Genomic DNA, 21,149 nt, shown 5'->3' with positions numbered 1-21,149 from the left:
ATGATTAAAATAAAAAAAGAAATTCAGCCCACCTCTCCTCTGAAATCAGATTAGTATATCCAACTGCCTACTTAATATCTCCACCTGGAGAGCTTATAGGTATCTCAAACTTAAGATGTCCAAAAGCAGGCTCCTAACCACCCTTTCCCCACCAAAGAAATGCTGCTCCTTTCACTGTCTTTCCCACCTCAGTCAATGGCAAATCCATTCTTTCTGGTTTCTCACACCAAAACCTTGGAGTCAGCTTTGAGACCTCTTCCAAACCCCTTCTTTCTCTTCCCCTCTTCTCTTTCCCTCTCTCTTTCCCCTCCCTCCATAAGTAATCCTTCAGGAAATTCTGTTGGTTGTGCCTTTAGAATATATCCAGAATCCAACTATTTCCCACCATCTTAAGTACTACAACCTTGGTCTAAGCTGCTATCATTTCTCACCTGGGTTTTCCACAGCCTTTGAACTGTTCTCCTTGCCTCAAACCCTTCTCATGCTTCTCACCATTGCCCCTACAATCTATTCTTTTTAGAGCAGCCAGTGATCCTTTTCAAATACAAGCAGATCCTATCACTCCTCTGCTCAAAGCTCACTAATGCCCTCTCATCTAATTCCTTCAGCTGAAGGTCAAAGTCCTATCATGGCCTACAAATTGCTGATAACTGCCTGCTACCTCTGTAGGCTTCTCTCTCCATATTCACACTCTACTACCGCTGTGCCTGAATCACACCAGACGTACCCCCACCTCACAGACTACATGCATGCTGTGCTGTCTGCTTGTGTATCAGTTAGGAGATACACAAGTTATGACTGTTATTTATATTTTGTAGAGACTATGTTGCCCAGGCTGGTCTCGAGCCCCTGGCCTCTAGCAATCCTCCCACCTCAGCCCCCTAACATGCTGGGATTACAGGCGCGAGCTATTATGCCCGGCTGTGATGGTTAATTTTATTTGTCAATTTGACTGAGCTAAGAGATGCTCAGATAGCTGGTAAAGCATTATTTCTGGGTGTGTCTTTGAGGGTATTCCTGGAAGAGATTAGTATTTGAATAGGTAGACTAAGTAAAGATCATCCTCACCAATGTGGATGGGCATTGTACAATCTGGTGCCTAAAGAGAATTTAAACAGGCAGCTGGTAGATTTGCTGTTTTAGCTGAGACATTCATCTTCTGTCTGTGGACATCAGTGATCCTCGCTCTCAGGCCTTCAAACTTGGATTGAATTCCACCACCAGATTTCCTGGTTCTCTAGTTTGTAGACAGCAGATTGTGGGACTTCTCAGCCTATCAGTTCTGTTTCTCTGGAGAATCCCCACTAATACACAAGTTTTCTGGAGCTGCGTAACAAGTTATTACAAACTAAGCAGCTTAAAAACAAACACCTATGTAGTATCTCACAGTTCTGTAGATCAGATGTCCAGCATGACTTTACTGGATTCTCTGTTCAGGGTATCATAAGCCTGAAGTCAAGATGTTGACGGGGCTACTCATCTGGTGGCTCTAGGGGGTGGGGGGGGGGATCCACTTCCAAGCTATTATTGTTGTTGGCAAGATTCAGTTTCTTGCAGTTGTAAGACTGATGTCGCTGTTTTCTTCATGGCCATTAGCCAGGAGCCACTCTCAGGTCCTAGAGGCCACCTGTCTTCCTTGACACGTGGTTCTTCCATTTTCAAGCCAACAACAGTGCCTCTAACCCTTCTCATGCTTCACACTTTTCTGATGTCCCCTTCTGCAACCATAAAGAAAACACTCTGCTTTTAAAGGGCTCATGTGACTAGATCAGGCCCACCCAGACAATTTACAGTCAACTATGCCATATATTATAACCTTCTCACGTAAGTAAAATTTGTCATATTCACAGTCCCATGGAATATGCAGCATATACTAGGGAGATATATACTAGAGAGCAGGAAATCTCAGAGACAGTGGTCCCCAACCTTTTTGGCACCATGGACCAGTGTAGTGGAAGACACTTTTTCCACAGACCAGGGGAGGGGTTAATGGTTTCAGGATGATTCAAATGCATTACATTTATTGTGAGCTTTACTTCTTTTACTATTGCATTGTAATATGTAATAATTATACAACTCACCATAATGTAGAATCAGTGGGAGCCCTGAGCTTGTTTTCCTGCAACTAGACAATCCAATCTGGGGGTGATGGGAGACAGTGACAGATCATTAGACATTAGATTCTCATAAGGAGCATGCCACCTAGCATATGCCATTCACAATAGGGTTCATGCTCCTATGAGAATCTAATGCTGCCGCAGAGAATCTAATGCCACCAATGATCTGACAAGAGGCAGAGCTCAGGTAGTAATGTGAGTGATGGAGAGTGGCTATAAATACAGATGAAGCTTCACTTGCTCACCCACCACTCACCTCCTGCTGTGTAGCCTGGTTCCTAACAGGCCATGACTGGTACCAGTCTGTGGCCAAAGGGTTGGGGACCCCTGATCTAAAACTTCTACCTGCCACACAAATGCTGCAATAAAAAGACCCAAAATATCATGGCTTAAACATGATAGTTTATTTTTTTCTCTCACATAACCATCCAAATGTAAGTACTCTGAGGCTACCATGGTAGCCTTTAGTTGTTCTGCCTTCTCCAAGGAAGTAGTCCTCATCTTTAAGGTCCAAAATAATTTACCACCATGTGTGCCAGGTCCCATCCCAACTAGTGAGATGGAGGGAAAAGGAAAGGAGAAGGCATACCCTTTCTTTTAAGGGCACAGCCTGGCAACTGCACACATCAATCACATGACCAAACCTAGCTGTAAGGAAACCTACAAAATCTAATCTTTATTTTCAGTGGTCATATGCCAACAGAAAATTTAGAGGCTCTTTTCGTAAAGAAAGGAGACAATGGATACTAGAGGACCACTAGTGGCTTACACAACTAGTTGAACAGTAGAAGAGTGAACACTTCTTCAAGATGTTCTCAAGGCTTACTCTCTCAATTCTCTGTTCAAATGTCACCTTATTAGTGAGTTCTTCCCTAACTGCCCAACAGAAAATAGCAACTGTCTCCCCAACACCCTTATCCTCTTTACTTGCATTACTTCTCTCCATAGCACTTATTACCACTTCATATAAATACTTATTTATTTCCTATTTCCCCTGACTAGAAATATAAGCTCCATGGTAGCAGAGATTCTGATTGCTGCCTACTCTATCCCCAGCTCCTATACTAGGCACCATGAGTACATGATCAGAAAATATTCATGGAAAAAAATACATAAATGTATAACAATCTTCATTTGTGAGTAAGAAGATAGGCTCTGGAATCAGACTGCCTGGATTGAAATCCTAACTTCATCACTTACTAGTCATGGGATATTTTACCTCAGTTTCACTTTTTGAAAATGAAGATAATAATGTCTACCTTATAGTATTGTGAGGATTAAGTGAATTAATGCACACAAAATGCTTTAGAATCGAGCCTGGTAAGTAGTAGACATCTGATATAAATGTTAAGTGTTTAGTTGTTATTCATTTTGACATAACGGTGAACAAGACAAAGGACTCAATGAGGGTATGAATAAACAGCATGGACAACTCTTTCATGAAAGGGCAAGGAACAGTACCTGAGTCACAATAGTCCTTAAAGTTTAAGGCCTTAAAACAAGAAAAAGGTGGGTGCCGTGGCTCATTCCTGTAATCCCAAAACTTTGGGAGACTGAGGTGGAAGGATCACTTGAGCCCAGAAGGTTAAGGCTGCAGTGAGCCGTGTTCATACCACCGCACTCCAGTCTGGGCGACAGAGCAAGACCCTGTCTCAAAAAACAAAAACAACAAAAAAACACAATCAAAGCTCTTCAGACAAAGACAGAAAGGAATTCTGTTCAGCAAGCTCTGCTGAACCCTCAACACTGCCTAAAACTCTGTTTCTTTTGTCAGTTCATTCTTCCATTCCGGGCAATGAGTATTTCAAACCTCTTGTACTCTCTCATCTTCCATTTCCTTCTGCTTTATTCTCAGATGATGACTTTACCTTCTATTTGAAAAAAGCAGATGCTGTATTATCAATCAGCATTCTCCAGAGAAGCAGAATCAATAAGATATATACATTCATATAAAGACATATATTTTAAGAAATTGGGTAACACATGTGTGGGGGCTGGTAAATCCAAAATCTGTAGGGCAGGCTGGCATGATAGAAACTCATGCAGAAGTTAATGATGCAGTCTTATTTTTTCCTCTTAACTTTTTTAAATTTTTATTTTTTTAGAGACAAAACCTCACTCTGTTGCCCAGGCTGGAGTACAGATCATAGCTCACTGCAACCTTGAACTCCTGAACTCAAGCAATCTTTCCATCTTGGCCTCCCAAAGCATTTGGATTACAGGTGTGAACCACTGCACCTGGCCTGATGCTGCAGTCTTGAGGCAGAATTTCTTCTTCTCTGAGAAACCTCAGTTTTACTCTGAAGGCTTTCAACTGACCCATATTATCAAGAGTAATCTCCTTTATTTAAAGTCAACTAAGTGTAGATGTTAGCCATACCTATAAAAATGCCTTCACAGTAACACCCAAATTAGTGTTTGATTAAATAACTGGGTAATATAGCCTAGCCAAGTTGACACACAAAACCAACCATCACATGCTATTTAAAAGGAATTCTCTCGGCCGGGCGCGGTGGCTCAAGCCTGTAATCCCAGCACTTTGGGAGGCCGAGGCGGGTGGATCAAAGGTCAGGAGATCAAGACCATCCTGGCTAACACAGTGAAACCCCGTCTCTACTAAAAATACAAAAAATTGGCCGGGCGTGTTGGCGGGCGCCTGTAGTCCCAGCTACTCGGGAGGCTGAGGCAGGAGAATGGCATGAACCCAGGAGGCGGAGCTTGCAGTGAGCCAAGATCGCGCCACTGCACTCCAGCCTGGGGGAAAGAGCAAGACTCCGTCTCAAAAAAAAAAATAAAATAAAATAAAAGGAATTCTCTCAATCTCCAAATGCCAAATTTTAAAATCATTTAGATCTGCTCTTATCCATTCCTCCCTCCTTCCTGTTACCAATTAGAGATGCTCTTTCTCTCTCTAAAGGCAAGTTCTATACATTTGCTCTGGGACTATTCTTTCTTGCCTCCTTTCATTCAACAAATATTTATTGAGTATCAACTGCATCAGGCACTGTTTTCAGCATTTGTTTATATCAGTGTACAAAACAGAAACAGTGACAGAAATTCCTGAGCTATGGAGCTTACATTCAAGTGGTAGAGACAGATAATAAAGAATAAAATGACACTTTGAGAGGCCGAGGTGGGCGGATCACGAGGTCAGGAGATCAAGACCATCCTGGCTAACACAGTGAAACCCCGTGTCTACTAAAAATACAAAAAACTAGCCCGGCGTGGTGGTGGGCGCCTGTAGTCCCAGCTACTTGGGAGGCTGAGGCAGGAGAATTGCTTGAACCTGGGAGGTGGAGGTTGTAGTGAGCCAAGATCATGCCACTGCACTCCAGTCTGGGCAACAGAGCGAGACTTCATCTCAAAAAAAAAAAAGAATAAAATGAATAAACTACATAGCATGTGAGAAGCGATATGTGTTATGGAAAAAAACAAAGCAAAGGGAATCAGGAATGTCTAAAGGGAGCATAGGTTACCATTTTAAACAGGATAATCAGAGTAAGCCTTAATAAAAAGGTGACATCTGAGCAAGGACTTGAAGGAAAGGAGGACAGACCTTCTCTCTATCTTTTGTCTGGTTTATTATTTTGAGACAGGGTCTTGCTGTGTCACCCAGGCTGGAGGGCAGTGAGGTGATCACGGCTCACTGCAGTCTTTATCTCCCAAGGTCAAGCAATCCTCACACCTCAGCCTCCCACGTAGCTGGGACTACAGGCATGTGCCACCACGCCCAGCATATTTTTTTTTATTTTTTATTTTTTTTTGTAGATATGGGGTCTCACTATGTTCCCCAGGCTGGTCTCGAACTCCTGGGCTCAAGTAATCCTCCCGCCTTGGCCTCCCAAAGTGCTGGGATTATAGCTGTGAGTCACCATGCCAGGCCTGTCTGGTTAATTTTAATTCATCCTTTGGGTCTCAGCTTCAAAATAACTTCCAGTGAAGCTCTCCTTCATCCCTCAAACAGAAAAAGTTTGCACTTCTGTATGTTTCCATTACAAGATACATTTCTTCTTTATAACATTCATCACAGTTGTGATTACTGGTCCTATATTAACCTTCGCATAACTACGTTAAGTTTCAAGAGAACACGGATTGAACGTTCTTGTTCAGCTCTGTATTTGCAGGGCTTACGTTAAAAATGGTAAAAGCAGTCACTCAAATATCTGTGGAATATGTGAATATATAGATGAATGTGGGGCATACCCAGAAAAGGAAAAACAGAATCTCTATTACAAGTAACTAAGCTAATTCCTAACTAATCAAAAGGGGTCTAGACTCAAGACAAGAAGCTATTAGGAAGCACTCTGTTGAGCCCCTGTGTCTCCGTGCTGGAGCTGGAGGGACTCCTTTTTTAAAAATTAAATTAAAAAAATTTTTTTAAGTATAACAACAACAAAAGCTGTTAGGAGACTGCTGCTGTAATGTGTATAAGAGCTGATAAAATTTTAAGGGGCCGGGCACAGTGGCTCACACCTGCAATCCCAGCACTTTTGGAAGCCAAGGCAGTTGGATAACCTGAGGTCAGGAGTTTGACACCAGCCTGACCAACAAGGTGAAACCCCATCTCTACTAAAAATACAAAAATTAGCTAGGTGTGGTGATGGGCACCTGTAATCCCAGCTGCTTGGGAGGCATCAAGCAGGAGACTCGCGAGGCGAGGTGGAGGTTGCAGAGAGCAGAGATTGCGTCACTGCACACCAGCCTGGGCAGAGCAAGACTCCATCTTAAAAAAAAAAAAAAAAGCTGATGAAAGTTTGGTTAAGGTAATAACAATGAAGATGGAGAGAAGGAAAACAGTTTAAGAGATATTTAAGCAGAACTATAGGACTTAGAAATTAGGTGGAAACTAGAATGGCAGAATGATTTGCTCCAGATGGGGCCTTTTAGATGTTGACTGATCTGTGACTATTAAGGGTAGAAGATACCACTTACTGAGATTTTGGGTGAAAAACATCTTTAAATCATTGGAAAAACGTCAAATGTTAGATGTGCAGGTTCACTTCTGTCTCTTCTGATAAAAAAGCCTTTCTCTTAGTTATGTTAATAGTAAATTGAGTTGGGAGGAGATTCAAAGATGGTCATTCAACAAATATTTGTTGAGCACACATTATATGCCAAACACTGTGATAAGGATATAATGGTGAGCAATACAGACATGGACTCTGACTTTGTGAGGTATATGATGAAACACCATTAAAAGCACTACACACTGGCTGCTTGCTTTGCTCCATGCCTCCCTGATGAAGCCCCCGTCATAGCTGCCGCCAAGCCTGCCACTACCGCCTCTGAGCAGAAGATGGCTGTGCCACCCAAGTATGCCAATCTTGGCAAATCTGCCAGAAATGTCTTCACCAACGGCTACCAATATGGCCTAATAAAACTTGAAAACAAAATCTGAGAATGCATTGGAATTTGAAAGCTTAGGCTCAGCCAACACTGAAATCACCAAAGTGACAGGCAGTCTGGAGACTGAGTTCAGCCTGATGTTTATGAAGTGAAACACACAACACACTAGGACTGAGATAACTGTGGAAGATCACCTTGCAAGTGGACTGAAGCTGACTCTCAATTCGCCCTTGTCACCTAATACTGGGGGAAAAATGCTAAAATCAACACCAGTTACAAGCAGGAGCACATCAACCTGGGCTGTAACCTGGATTTTGACATCACTGGACCTTCAATCTGGGGCGCTTTGGTGCTGGGCTGCAAGGGTTGACTGGCTGGCTACCAGATACATTTTGAGACTGCAAAATCCTGAGTGACCCAGAGCAACTTTGCAGTTGGCTACAAGTCTGATGAATTGCAACTTCACACTAACATAAATAATGGGACAGTTGGTGGCTCCATTTACCAGAAGGTGAGTAAGAAGTTGGAGACCACTGTCAATTTCACCTGGACAGCAGGAAACAGTAACACTAATACGGTTTGTCTGTGTCCCCACCCAAATCTAATCTTGAATTGTAGCTCCGATAATTCCCATGTGTTGTGGGAGGGACCTGGTGGGAGATAATGGAATCATGGGGGCAGTTTCCCCAAACTGTTCTCATGGTAGTAAATGTCTCATGAAATCTCATGGTTTTACAAGGGGAAATTCCTTTCACTTGGCTTTCATTTTCTCTCCTGCCTGCCACCATGTAAGATGTGCCTTTCACCTTCCACCACAATGATGAGGCCTCTCTAGCCACATGGAACTGTGAGTCCTTTAAACCTTTTTCTTTGTAAATTACCCAGTCTCAGGTATATCTTTACCATAAGTGTGAAAACAGACTAATACAAACACTCACTTTGGAATACCCAAGTATCTGATCAACCCTGACACCTGCTTCTTGGCTAAGTGAACAACTATAGCCTAATAGATTTAGAATATACTGAGACCCTAAAGCCAGGTATCAAAATGACACTGTCAGCTATCCTGGATGGCAAGAATAACAATGCCAGTGGTTACACGATAGGTCTGGAACTGAAATTTTGAGCATACTGTACAATTGTTTACTTTTACATTATTTTGCAGCAGAGCTACCTTCAGAATTTAGTGTATCTTTTACTGTATGTCTGGGATGCAAGCATTGCTAAATGTTAGACTTCCAGGCTAAATATGTTAATTTCCAGGCTAAAGATAATTCAGCTTTAAAGTGTTACTCTTTCAGAGGTAGAGAAGAAACCCAATTCCAAAAAAGGTCCTTTCAGCTATAGACTAGGAGAAGGAACTTGGTGGCCCCTCTAGAGAAGCCAGGTTTCTTTTTTATCTAGAAATGACTGCATGTGGAAGCTAATAATATGTAGGCATTTCGTAAATTCATATTGAGTAAATGAATGAAATTGTGACTTCCTGAGAATTGAACCTTGGTTTCCTAACTCTAATTAATGAGAGGCTTGTTGCCTGATGGTGTGTGCAAACGCACTTGAAAGGGACTCTTTTAGACAGATCTTCATGACCTGTTTCCACCCCAGTTAATCATCACCTCTTTTACACCAAAAGATCTGCAGGGTGTGGTAACTGTTTCTTTTCTCCCATTCTGGGGTGGAGAGGGTGAATGTGATGAAGCCAATAATTCAGGACTTAATTCCTTCTCATGCTGTGGTTTTGTGACCCTCCACCAGAATATGAAATAGCTTCCAGGAGTTCCAGATATAAGCTTGGAAGAATCACATGGTGACAACACTCAGAATCTAAATTGGACTTCCGTTGTATTCTCACCACTCAATTTATTTTTTAGCAGTTTAATGGGTGTATTTTAGAGCCTTCCATTTTGTGTGAATTTAGATCCTCCCCTTCAAATGCTGTAATTAACATCATTCAAAGTAAAACTTGAAAAATATATTGAAAAAAAGTGCGATACACCAAAAGCATGAGGAATTACGGGAGCTGGAGTCTGAGAAGAGTTCTTTGAGGAAATAGTAACTAGGATCTCAAGAATGAGAAGTAGATAAAGGGGGAAAGCATTGTAAGCCAGGAAACAGCACATACAAAGTCCTTGAGATGAAACAGTACATGACAATCTAGAGGAAGTGAAAGAAGGCCCGTGTGGCTAGAGCAGAGGGAAAGAGTGAAGTGTGATTTGAATAAATTCAGCAAATAGTATTGACAGTCCATTGTTTGATAGTTACTGATAAGATAAAGCTGGAAGTAGTCACAGGCTGGATCATGCAGGGCCTTGTAGGTCATATTTAGAATTTCAGTTTTTATCCTAAGAATGGGAAGCTCTTGCAAAGTTTAAGCATTAGTTTGCATGTTATGGCTTATGGGTGAAGAACAGATTGAAGGGATACAAAAGTGGGTATAGGAAGCAGTAGCAACTGCAATAACCCTGGTGGGAGATTATGGTGAAGGTGGAGAGAGGGGCAGTGAGAATCAAGGGATATTTAGAAATGTAAACTGGTAAGATTTGGCAATTGAGTGATAGAAAAAGCCAAATGCCTTCTAGCTTCTCCAACTGGATGGGTACCAGGCATAGGATAGTTTATTAGGAAACATGTTGACTTTGGGATGTTTTTGAGATACTTAAGTGGAGATGTCAAATAGCTTGGAGGAGATCTGGAAGTCATCAGTAACTAAAGTTCAGAGTGGGGATGTAACTGTCCTAGAAAAATTAGACTGAGATGAACAGAACCTAGAGAAACTTTCAGATTTAAAGGCTGGGAGGAGGATGAGCCTGCAAAGGAGGCTAAGCAGCTGTGGTCAAAGAGGTAGTAGTAAAACCATGAAAGTACAATCAGACACCAATGGAAGAGTATTAATCAGAACAAACTAGAAAATAATACTAAATGCTACTGAGAAGTGAGGTAGTGAGGACTGGGAAATAACCACCGGACTGAAGGATAGGAAGGTGATCACCAAGGTGACCTTGGCAAGAACCATTTCAATAGAATGAGAGTTGCAGAAGTCAAAATGGACTGAGTTGAGGAATGGAAATGGAAAATGACTTGTAAAATGGAGAGGCCCAAACTATCTAACTGTTTTGAGAAGTTTAACTGTAAAGCAGAAAAGATGGAAGTATAACTGGAGGGGAAATGAGGTATGAAGTGGTTTATTAACAGGAGACTCTTTAGCATGTTTAAACACTGATGAGAAGAATTCAGTAAAGTGGAAGTCAAAGATCCTCCAAGAGGGAAGGACTAAGATTCCAAGCACAGAATAGGCACTGGCCTTAGACAGAGGTATGCTTGCCTTGTTTAGACAAAAGAGAAAGAATGATGCATATGTGTGGGTAAATAAGTTGTAGAATGCTGAGAGAATGACCAATAGCCTCTACTTTTGTCTATGAGGTAAGAAATAGTTACTTGCATTAAGTGAAGATAATGGTGCGGGGGAGTGATAAGAGATTTAAGAATGTTGGTTTCAAATAGTCATTGCAGGGAAAAGTTAAAATGACTAGAAAAATCTAGTAGGACTATGGGGCTGAGACTACATTTGAAGCTGATAACCATGGATTCATAGTGATATAAATCTGCTCCACAGTTTCCTTGGGTGGCATTTAGCTGTCCAAATGCACGTACAGACAAGTTTCACTTTATTTAAGGGTTCAAAAAGAGATGAAAGGCAAGGAAATTCAGCCTATTGCATGAAAACCACTAGTTTAAGCTATACAGGAATCTAAAGAAGGAAGGTACTAATGGAAAGCAGAAGCATTGGCTGCAGTGAAATCAGAGAATGATAGAGGAAATAGTTCAATAAACCAAGTGGAAGGAATATGATCAATAAATAAGATGAAAGTATTTTGAAGATGGAGCAGTTTGAGGTGATGATAATGGCCAAGATATGACAAACGGAGTGAGTGGCCAAGACAGAGTGGAAATCATCAGAGATTGGGCCAAATAACTAAGAGACAAAACACCAAATGAATTGTCTATGTAAATGTTAAAATATCAAGGAGTGGATAGGAAGACCAAGGGCTAGCTATTTAAAGTAGCAGGAGAGTAGTAGTAAATGAGAGTGGTAGACAAGTAATCAGAGGGTTGTATGGATGAATAGCCTCAAAAGAATGAGGCTTTGCAAAGGAGTAGGCAGTTCTGAAGCCACAATGGCAGGAACAACAAAGTATTTCCAACGTTTACATTTATGGTAACATGATAAAGCTTGTCAACATTTATTCTTTAGTGTTGTGCTTGGAACATCACATTGCTCCCATTATGCCAATGGCTATCACTTTATGGTAAAACCTGAGGAAGACCAGATTATGGAAGGTAAAGTGGTAGGAATAAGGTTTTTCTCCTGAACACTGAACATATTTATAAACAGGAAAGAACCAGGACAAGAGATTGAAATTTTAAGAAAGGGATTAAGAGATGGGTCAGACTGAGGGACACTTGTTTTTTCATGCCTAGAGGCAGGTTAAGTACAGACAGAAGCTCTCAAAGTTCAAAGAGCAAAGGCTTTAGAGTCAGACAGATCTATGCTCCTAGCTCTTCTTTAGCAATTACTATTGTGTGACATTGAAGGACGGGAAGCACAGATAATTCACAGTGGAAGTTATTGCAAGGATACACACAAATGTTGATGTGGAAGGGTCCTCCCACCAGCAGCACAGTATCACAGGTCCCATCCTCCTATCTTCTGGAAGTTAAGAAGTTCAAACCTGTTTTACTTGCATTTATATCTCCCAAGGACAGAGTGCCACTCAGTGGGTAAGGTCCTAGTCAGCAACTTTTACCTTCCTAACAAACTTTTCTGTTCAAGAGATAGCAGCTAAAGAGGGCAAAAAACATGATTGGAACCATTTTTCTCAGTAAGAAACTTAGTATAGGCCGGCCGTGGTGGCTCACACCTGTAATCCCAGCACTTTTGGAGGCTGAGGCGGGCGGATCACAAGGTCAGGAGTTCAAGACCAGCCTGACCAATATAGTGAAACCCCGTCTCTACTAAAAATACAAAAAAAAATTAGCTGGGTGTGGTGGCGCACGCCTGTAATCCCAGCTACTTGAGAGGCTGAGGCAGGAGAATTGCTTGAACCCGGGTGGCGGAGGTTGCAGTGAGCCTAGATCGCGCCACTGCACTCCAGCCTGGGCGACAGAGCGAGACTCTGTCTCAAAAAAAAAGAAAGAAACTGTGTATAAAAGGGCCTTTTGGCACATTCTGGATTCTTGCTTCCTCATCTGTTAAGTGAGGTTAATACCTCTTACTTACAGTTGTTGTAAAGATTAAGATAAAGCATGACATCTACCAAAATCAGAACCTACACAAAGTGGGTGCTCATTAAATACTATCTTAAGAGGCAGCCTGCTGTGTAAAATGAACATGGACTTTAAAGTCAGATCTGCACTTTAATACCGGGTCTGCTACTTGAGAATTTCAATTTTCTGCTCTGTAGATAGGATAGAACATCTGCTTTGTAGGTAGTTGAAAGAAGTTTTAAAATTATTACTGTGGAAACCAATGTCTAAGAGCTTCAATTTCTCTAAAAAAGGAAACAGGGTCACCTGATGAGGGCAGGTATAGGATTAAGGACAGCAGTAGAGGTGTAAAATAACCGCCATGGTAATTAGAGAAGGAAATGGACCAGGAACCCATAAAGGTGTGTGTTGGTGTGACTGCGTGACTGCGTGTTGGTGTGAGGACTTGGCTGAGGTTGGAGGCCTTGAATATTTACTGTCGTTCATTACACAACTGTTTTTCTCTAGCAGTTTGAATGGAGGAGTAGAAAAGACAAAATAAGTGGAATGATACAAAAAGATGGCCAATGGTGGCAAGAAAATGGGGTGATGGAATGATATGCTATCCAGGCCGCTGAATACAGAAGTAAATTACACAAAGTTGGGGGGCAGGGGAGGCAATAATGAGAAAGGAATGGAGAGGCTGGAATTAGAAATCACAGAATGTACTCAATGGGACCAATGTGGGGCAGATGATGGAAAGCTGGAATTAGGAGATTCTAGACGAGCAGTGAAACATTAAGGTAGCATTAAAGAAGTCCCGAAGATTTCATTTTATCCTTTTTATCATAACCATTGCCATCTACTTCTCCCTTCAGTTTCTCTTCCTTGGATTTGGCTGTATTGCAGAATATGGTCCCCAGATCTCTCCCTTCCTGACTGCCCGTGAAGACAAGCACACAGACCTTTGTTCAAAGGTTTTACTGCTCATTCTGAGAAGACTGTACATACTAAGAAAGTAACAACCTGGGGAAATGGCTGAAGTTCCAAAAGACTCCAGACTTCTTACAGATTTCATCTCTCTTCTGTGGCCACTAACTTCTCAAGGAGGCAGTGCCCAAAAGCCCTGTGGTTTTTTGATCCGTTGTACTTTGATAGCTCCTCCTTTCCCTAGATCCAGCAGAATTGCAGACATATAAGACATAGTTCACAAAACAACAGTTATGAACCAACAAATACTTGGCTCACGGTTATGAGCCATTGAAGTCCGTCAGACTTAAAGACAACTAGACAGAGCTCCCATTTTCTGTCATCTGGGCAGGAACCAATCTCTTGTTGTATAAAATGGCCTTCTGGTACATTCTGGAATCCTTCTTTCTCATCTGTTAAGTGAGGCTAATACCGCTTACTCATAGTTTTGTTGTAAAGATGAACTAAGATAGAACATGACATATTACCCATTTTAAAATTGTACACACAGACCCTGCTTTAACCAGATGCCTGCAAATGCTCAGGTTTTCCTTCTACATATAGAAGACAATTTCTCAGCTGCCAGGGCTGAAAGCCAGCAGATACTAAACGACAGAACAAAGGATTGTGCCAATAAAGTAGGCAAAGCTTCCTTGCCCAGAATATAAATCAAACTGAGTAAAAACCGGGTATATTGGCTCCAGGAAAAGGAGCAAGGACACCCAGCTTTCAGGCAACCTCGAATTCTCTCTGTTTAGGATTCACCAACCCCAAGGTCCACTGGGTCCTTCAATCTGAGGGTCCATCCAGGGCCTTCCCTCCTGGGGTTGGGGATGGCTAGCTGCCTGATGGAGAGACCCCAGGCTGTTCAACAGCAACGCCTGGCACAGCCGAGGCAGCCTCGTAGTCTGCGATGCGACGCTGTACCAGGGCAGGCATGAGCTGCACGTAAGCGGCCATGAGGCGGTGGTTGGAATGGATCAGCTTCCCAGCACAGCTGTGCAGACAGGCCTCCTAGAAGGAAGATAGGGTTTAAGTGGAGGATAAAGGTGTCCTGTCGGGCCCGCCTCCTTCCTTCCCCATGCCCAACCTAGGGGTGAGGGTCGTGGGAAGGCCAGGGCCAGAAGTAGGAGAAGTGGGGTGAGGAGGGAAGCAGTCTACCGCTAAACGCTGTTTGCAGCGTAACCTCTCTACACAGTTCCCCACCTCCTCAGCGTCCAGAGCTCGGTGGTGCAAGCTGGGCACACAGCGCTGGAAGCAGAGTTCTGTCATCCGATTGTAGACCAACAGGAAGTCACGCAGCTGAGAGAAAAGGGGGACCACGAACTCAGCGATAACGGCCCCACACTTCTAGTCAAGGTCGCGCCGCCCAAAGTTTCCCAGGCCCGCGCACCATAGCCCGAGGATTCCAGCCCTCAAATCCCTGGCTCTATGGGGTTCCCGCGATGTGTGCAGGAATGCGAGCTGAACGTCTGGCCCCGAAACGACTTAGTTCTCACTCACGTTTCTCAGTTGCTGTTGCTGCTGCTGCTGCTGCTCCATCACGCCACCGGCGCATGCCCTACGCCACTTCCGTTTAGCTTCTCGGTGCCGCCCCGGAAGTAACCTCTCGCTGCTCTCGAGAACTAGCTCGAGTATCGCCCTGCCCCGGCTGCGACGTCACCTCCGCCCTTATAATCTGCGACGTGGCCGGCTTCTTCTGCCCGGAGAGGACGTCACTTCCGCCGAATCCCTGACCTGCTGCTAGGATCGCGACGGGAACTGGAGCCCGAGGTCCCCGCGCGGCCCGGGCCTGGCGCCCTGAGGGGAAGAGCGGCCCGGCCCGAGGTGAGAGGGACATGCTTGGGCGACGGGAAGTTGAACGCACAAACCTGTCCAGAGGGCAAGATGCCCCGAGCCCCGGGGAAGGATGAGGACACACCTGATGTCCAGGTGTATGGGGGTGGGGGCGGGGACTCATACACCTGGGAGACATAACTGACTGTGGAAGGGATCACCGATATTCTGGGAGAGAGAGGCTTTTACCAGAGACTGGGAACATACACCAACTGATCTAACTAAGGCCTGGTGGGGAGGGCCCGAGGAAGACGAGGTGTATGAGACAGAGGAGGGGAGACCCCCTGAAGGAAGGGGGAAGAGACACTAAAGGAGTGTGAAAGGCCAAGCAATGGAGAACAAACCCGAATATGGGGGTGAAGACCTGAGCCCTGGAAAGGGTTCATCTCCTGCTCAGCATAAACACGCCTGCATGGAGATAAGTTCTAAGAAAGCAGACTTTCCCTCTTCACTGTTGTATTTTCATTGTCACAAATAGTGCCTGACACATAGTAGGCACTCACTAAATGTCTGCTGAATGAGTGTAGAAATAATCACCGGAGTCCTGGTGAGGTTGGGGGCTTGTGAGAAGACACCGTGCTTTGGTGTGCCTGTGTGCAAATGTGCGTTTTGGAGGGGAGAAATACATATACCTGAAAAAAGGAATGATGGCCAAACGCTGGGACACTCAAACCCTGGGACAGCCTTTAAAGAAATGACAGAGGAGGCCTCCTTCTTCTAGAGTGCTGGCAAGTGTCCAGAACTTCTGTGTTGGGCTTTGCAGGGTGCTGGGGTGGAGAGTTTTACTCCAATACCTTTCCTAGCCATGACGGACGGGATCCTAGGGAAGGCAGCCACAATGGAGATCCCTATCCACGGGAACGGCGAAGCCAGGCAGCTTCCTGAAGATGATGGGCTGGAGCAGGTGCTTCTGTTTGATTCTTCTAATTGTTTCAATTTAGGAATCCAATTTATAAATCCTGGGTTCTCACCCTCCATTCCAGTAGCCTTCCCCTGACTTATCTGACTCCATTCTTTTTACATATCATTTTGATTCTATGCAGATTTCCCTTGTGTACTGTCTTTATGATGCTTGAATCCAAACTTGTTCCCACCTCCAAAATGCTTCTGCAGCCCCTGTGTTCCTCAAGCAACCCCTCTTCTCTGGCCTATAGGACCTCCAGCAGGTGATGGTGTCAGGACCCAACCTCAATGAAACCAGCATTGTGTCTGGTGGCTATGGGGGCTCTGGTGATGGACTCATCCCCACAGGTATGAATGTTCAGAAACAGGAATCTTGGGTGGAGGAGGGGACAGGAATGGTTTGGGGAAGCGTAGGATATGTCTAGGAAAGCTTGAATTATGTCTGGAGATCTTGGGAACTTCTGTTTGTAGGAACCCCATGGACTCTCCTCAGCCCAAAAGCAACTCCCAGCGTTGTCCATCCATTTCCCTTTTGCCACTTAGCCCCTGAAATGGCTCATTTGTCCTTTCCCTGCTACCACCTGAGTCAAGTTAAGACCTACTTCACAGGAATACCCCGCTCTACAGCTTGAGGCTGAGTTGGAACTTTGTGAGGCTTCTTAGAATTTTTAGATTCTAAAGTTTAGAGGAACAAACAGCCCTGAATGTCACACTAAGATTCCACATGGGAATGCAACCAGGTTTCTTGTTATCATGACCCACCATCCTTGACTCCTGCTGCCCCCAAAACTCAGTGTATTTTCTTCTGTTTCCTCTGCCCCTGTACACCAACAACTCCCTGCAAACCCCTCCTCTAACCCCCAAGGAGGCCATATGTATATCAGGATTTGGTTCTCACGGTGCAAGGTCCAAGTTCCTCCTAGTAAGCAGGAGAATCCAGTTGTCTGTAGCATCTCCTTCAGGGAAGTCAATTTCATGTGCTGGAAGAGAAGTATGGGTGGGGGCCACAGAGGTGTCTGGTGTATCTGAGAGAGGCTGGTGTCAGAGAACTTGATCCTTTAGGGTCTGGCCGCCATCCATCTCACAGCACCACTCCTGCTGGCCCTGGAGATGAGGTGGCTCGGGGCATTGCTGGAGAAAAGTTTGACATCGTCAAGAAATGGGGCATCAACACCTATAAGGTAGGATTTAAGCACCTCTCCCTTTCCCAAAACTCCTTATGTGTACCTTTTTCCCTTTTCCTCATGATCGTAATATCCCATCTGTGGCTGACAGTAGGAGCCTGGGGGGTGCTGGGGTAGATACCTGTTGTGTGGGGACGCTGTTAGGACTCTGATCTATACCTCCATTTCCCAATCAGTGCACAAAGCAACTGTTATCAGAACGATTTGGTCGAGGCTCACGGACTGTGGACCTGGAGCTTGAGCTGCAAATTGAGTTGCTGCGTGAGACGAAGCGCAAGTATGAGAGTGTCCTGCAGCTGGGCCGGGCACTGACAGCCCACCTCTACAGCCTGCTGCAGACCCAGCATGCACTGGGTGATGCCTTTGCTGACCTCAGCCAGAAGTCCCCAGAGCTTCAGGTGCCTCACCCAGACCAAAGAGGGTGGGAGAACTGGGCATGGGCCCTCCCAGGCAGTCATTCCTCATCCTCCCTCCCTCCTGCAGCCCACAGGGAGAACCCCTTCAGGGTGGGCCCAGCCCTACCCCCAGCAGCACTCACCTGTGGAGGCAGCCTAAGGGTTTGTACAGAGGTCCAGAAGTTGGAGGGGGTGGGGGAGGGGGCACACTAGGTGCCTCAAAAATAACCCCTCTCTGCATTGGGGAGAATGCCTTCAGTGCTCAGCCTAATCAGAGCCCCTCCCCTGCTTGCCACACTAGCTCTCAGACTGTTCCAGTCTTGTGAACTTACCCAAGAATGCCCACCACCCACATTCCTACCCCAGGTATCCCCAGGGTGATCCCACTAACTTTCCGGCTAAGAGATCCTTGCTGGAGGCAGTCCTTGGTTGTTCCAGTTTTGCTGGCTGCGTCCTCCCCGGGGAGGAAGGGAATGAAGGGCTCTACAGCTCCAGTCAGGTAGGGAGTGTTATTCAAGGTCTGTTCCTCCCTTCTGCCCTCAGGAGGAATTTGGCTACAATGCAGAGACACAGAAACTACTATGCAAGAATGGGGAAACGCTGCTAGGAGCTGTGAACTTCTTTGTCTCTAGCATCAACACATTGGTCACCAAGACCATGGAAGACACGCTTATGACTGTGAAACAGTATGAGGCTGCCAGGTGTGGGCACTGGCAGGGCTTAGGGTTTGGGGAGTTGGCTGGCATGGGTGGAAATTTGGGCATTAGGGGCATAAGAATTCAGGAAGGAAAGGAGAGTATGTGTTGAGGATAAAGGGGTGGAGAACAGCCTTTATCACCCCCTCCCCAGGCTGGAATATGATGCCTACCGAACAGACTTAGAGGAGCTGAGTCTAGGCCCCCGGGATGCAGGGACACGTGGTCGACTCGAGAGTGCCCAGGCCACTTTCCAGGCCCATCGGGACAAGTATGAGAAGCTGCGGGGAGATGTGGCCATCAAGCTGAAGTTCCTGGAAGAAAACAAGGTGCCAACCCCACCCCCTTGACCCTAGCCCACCCCCTCAGATCCTCCCCATTATTGAATGAGGAAATGCAGCCTAGCTAGGGAGTAGAATGTTTACCCCCTCAACCCCTGGGCCTTTCCAGATGACCCTCCCTCCAATTCCTGGCCCTTTCCTGTTGGAGGATTTGGCTGCTGGTTCCAGGAACATAACTGGGAAAAATCACCCCCTCAGCTGGGGTACCAAAACCCTAGGCCCACAAATCCAGTGAGGTTTCTTCCATCAGACTGACCCTTCTCCTTTGACTCCCTGGGTAGAGTTCAGCCCCTACCCCAAAAGCACCATCAGAGCAGAGTCCTTGTGCCCCTGGTCTGTGCCTGGGCTCAGGCTCATAGACCCTAAAGAAGGGCGCCTGAGTCCAGCCTTAGCTGACCCTGCTGGACCCCCAGATCAAGGTGATGCACAAGCAGCTGCTGCTCTTCCACAATGCCGTGTCCGCCTACTTTGCTGGGAACCAGAAACAGCTGGAGCAGACCCTGCAGCAGTTCAACATCAAGCTGCGGCCTCCAGGAGCTGAGAAACCCTCCTGGCTAGAGGAGCAGTGAGCTGCTCCCAGCTCAACTTGGCTATCAAGAAGGACATTGGGAAGGGCAGCCCCAGGGTGTGGGAGATTGGACATGGTACATCCCTTGTCACTTGCCCTCTGGCTTTGGCTCCTTTTTCTGGCTGGGGCCTGACAGCAGTTTTGCCCACATTGCTATGGTGGGAAGAGGGCCTGGAGGCCCAGAAGCTGCTGCCCTGTCTATCTTCCTGGCCACAGGGCTTCATTCCCAGATCTTTTCCTTCCACTCCACAGCCAACGGCTATGACAAAACCACTCCCTGGCCAATGGCATCACTCTTCAGGCTGGGGTGTGCCCCCTGACCAATGACAGAGCCTGAAAATGCCCTGTCAGCCAATGGCAGCTCTTCTCGGACTCCCCTGGGCCAATGATGTTGCGTCTAATACCCTTTGTCTCTCCTCTATGCGTGCCCATTGCAGAGAAGGGGACTGGGACCAAAGGGGTGGGGATAATGGGGAGTCCCATTGCTGGCCTTGCATCTGAATAGGCCTACCCTCACCCACCCACCCAGTTTAATTGTGCTTAGAGCCCAAGAAGATTGGGATCTAGCACTAGGAATAAACGTTTCATAAAAGCAGGCCCAGCGAGGTCAATTTGTGGGGGACTCTAGGAGGGTGGCCTGGGTGGAGACATGCTCCGTCTAATCAAACACCAGAACCCTATCAAGTCCAAAGAGCTGGGGCCAGGCAGCTGAAGTCACAGATTTCAGAGATGGTTTGAAGACCCAGTCTTCTCTCCCAGTCTCAGTTGGAGCCAAAGCTTTATTTGTCCTTTAGCCAGCACCAAGATAGCTGTGAATCTTAAGAGCACCAGATCCAGAGGGGGTTGGATTTGCTGACCTTCATCGTGCATTCATTCATACAGCAAATATTTATTGAGTGCTTTTATTTGCCAGGCACTGCGTTAGGCCCTGGGGAAACATCAGTGAATAAAACACAGTCCCTGCCCACAGTGCTTAGGGCCTATTGGGGGAAAGAAACCAGTAACCGGGCAACTACAAAACAGTGATAAGTATTAGGATACAGAAGTACAGGGCGCTATGGGAGCACAAAGGAGGGGCATCTGCCATGGACTGGGGTGGAAATGGGGATGTCAGTTTGAAAGCTGAGACCTGGCCGGGCATGGTGGCTCACGCCTGTAATCCCAGCACTTTGAGAGGCTGAGGCGGGTGGATCACGAGGTCAGGAGATCGAGACCATCCTGGCTAAGACGGTGAAAACCCGTCTCTACTAAAAATGCAAAAAAAATTAGCCAGGCGTGCTGGCGGGCGCCGGTAGTCCCAGCTACTCCGGAGGCTGAGGCAGGAGAATGGCGTGAACCCGGGAGGCGGAGCTTGCAGTGAGCCGAGATTGCGCCACTGCACTCCAGCCTGGGCAACAGAGCGAGACTCAATCTCAAAAAAAAAAAAAAAAAAAAGCTGAGACCTGAAGGGTGAGTAGATGACAAACAGGCAGGGTAAAGGGAAGAGCATCCCCAGCAGAGAGGCCAGCATATAATGAAGGCTCTGAGTAGGAACTGGGAGGAATTGCTTGG

The 21,149-nt window shown here is 45.6% G+C and overlaps 2 protein-coding genes and 1 pseudogene across 13 annotated transcripts; 2 read left to right on the top strand and 1 right to left on the bottom strand.

Moving 5' to 3' along the window:
• Positions 1–929: 929 nt before the first annotated feature.
• On the bottom strand, positions 930–15,281 carry TIMM10B (translocase of inner mitochondrial membrane 10B). Of its 2 annotated transcripts, XR_004033566.1 has the most exons (4): positions 15,180–15,265; positions 14,883–14,978; positions 14,446–14,690; positions 930–1,718 (listed from the first exon to the last, which is right to left on the bottom strand). XR_004033566.1 is itself a non-coding variant. In XM_003254860.2 (3 exons), the coding sequence occupies exons 1-3, from the start codon at positions 15,216–15,218 to the stop codon at positions 14,514–14,516; spliced, it is 312 nt and encodes a 103-aa protein (XP_003254908.1). In that variant the 5' UTR covers positions 15,219–15,281; the 3' UTR covers positions 12,072–14,513. The 2 variants fall into 2 exon arrangements, 1 of the variants encoding a protein (XP_003254908.1); XM_003254860.2 differs by lacking the exon at positions 930–1,718 and having other exon boundaries at positions 12,072–14,690; positions 15,180–15,281.
• Positions 6,873–9,026, top strand: LOC100585979 (annotated as a pseudogene).
• ARFIP2 (ADP ribosylation factor interacting protein 2) lies at positions 14,991–20,194 on the top strand. 11 transcript variants are annotated; one of them, XM_030828746.1, is made up of 8 exons: positions 14,991–15,503; positions 16,276–16,416; positions 16,667–16,763; positions 17,478–17,596; positions 17,776–17,997; positions 18,538–18,680; positions 18,844–19,018; positions 19,444–20,194. In XM_030828746.1, exons 2-8 carry the CDS (start codon positions 16,318–16,320, stop codon positions 19,597–19,599), a joined length of 1,011 nt encoding a protein of 336 aa, XP_030684606.1. In that variant the 5' UTR covers positions 14,991–15,503; positions 16,276–16,317; the 3' UTR covers positions 19,600–20,194. The 11 variants fall into 11 exon arrangements, with proteins under 11 accessions (XP_030684606.1, XP_030684608.1, XP_003254906.2 ...); XM_030828748.1 differs by having other exon boundaries at positions 14,993–15,503; positions 17,526–17,596; positions 18,538–18,695; XM_003254858.4 differs by having other exon boundaries at positions 14,994–15,503; positions 18,538–18,695.
• Positions 20,195–21,149: the final 955 nt, after the last annotated feature.

This window comes from Nomascus leucogenys, chromosome 15, assembly GCF_006542625.1.
Source record: "Nomascus leucogenys isolate Asia chromosome 15, Asia_NLE_v1, whole genome shotgun sequence".
NCBI classification, from domain to species: domain Eukaryota; kingdom Metazoa; phylum Chordata; class Mammalia; order Primates; family Hylobatidae; genus Nomascus; species Nomascus leucogenys.
The sequence above is the reverse complement of the archived record's forward strand: the minus strand, read 5'-3'. Positions and strand labels throughout refer to the sequence as shown.

What these genes read in the sequence shown, in the direction of transcription:
- TIMM10B (XM_003254860.2), bottom strand. Translation starts at nt 15,218, where the DNA reads ATGGAGCAGCAGCAGCAGCAGCAACAGCAACTGAGAAAC. An exon ending in AGCAACAGCAACTGAGAAAC is followed by an intron (nt 14,979 to 15,179) that starts GTGAGTGAGAAC and finishes CTTTTCTCTCAG; the next exon opens with CTGCGTGACTTCCTGTTGGT. An exon ending in GAGCTCTGGACGCTGAGGAG is followed by an intron (nt 14,691 to 14,882) that starts GTGGGGAACTGT and finishes TCTTCCTTCTAG; the next exon opens with GAGGCCTGTCTGCACAGCTG.
- ARFIP2 (XM_003254858.4), top strand. Translation starts at nt 16,318, where the DNA reads ATGACGGACGGGATCCTAGGGAAGGCAGCCACAATGGAGATCCCTATC. An exon ending in AGAAGTCCCCAGAGCTTCAG is followed by an intron (nt 17,998 to 18,537) that starts GTGCCTCACCCA and finishes TTCTGCCCTCAG; the next exon opens with GAGGAATTTGGCTACAATGC. An exon ending in AGTTCCTGGAAGAAAACAAG is followed by an intron (nt 19,019 to 19,443) that starts GTGCCAACCCCA and finishes CTGGACCCCCAG; the next exon opens with ATCAAGGTGATGCACAAGCA.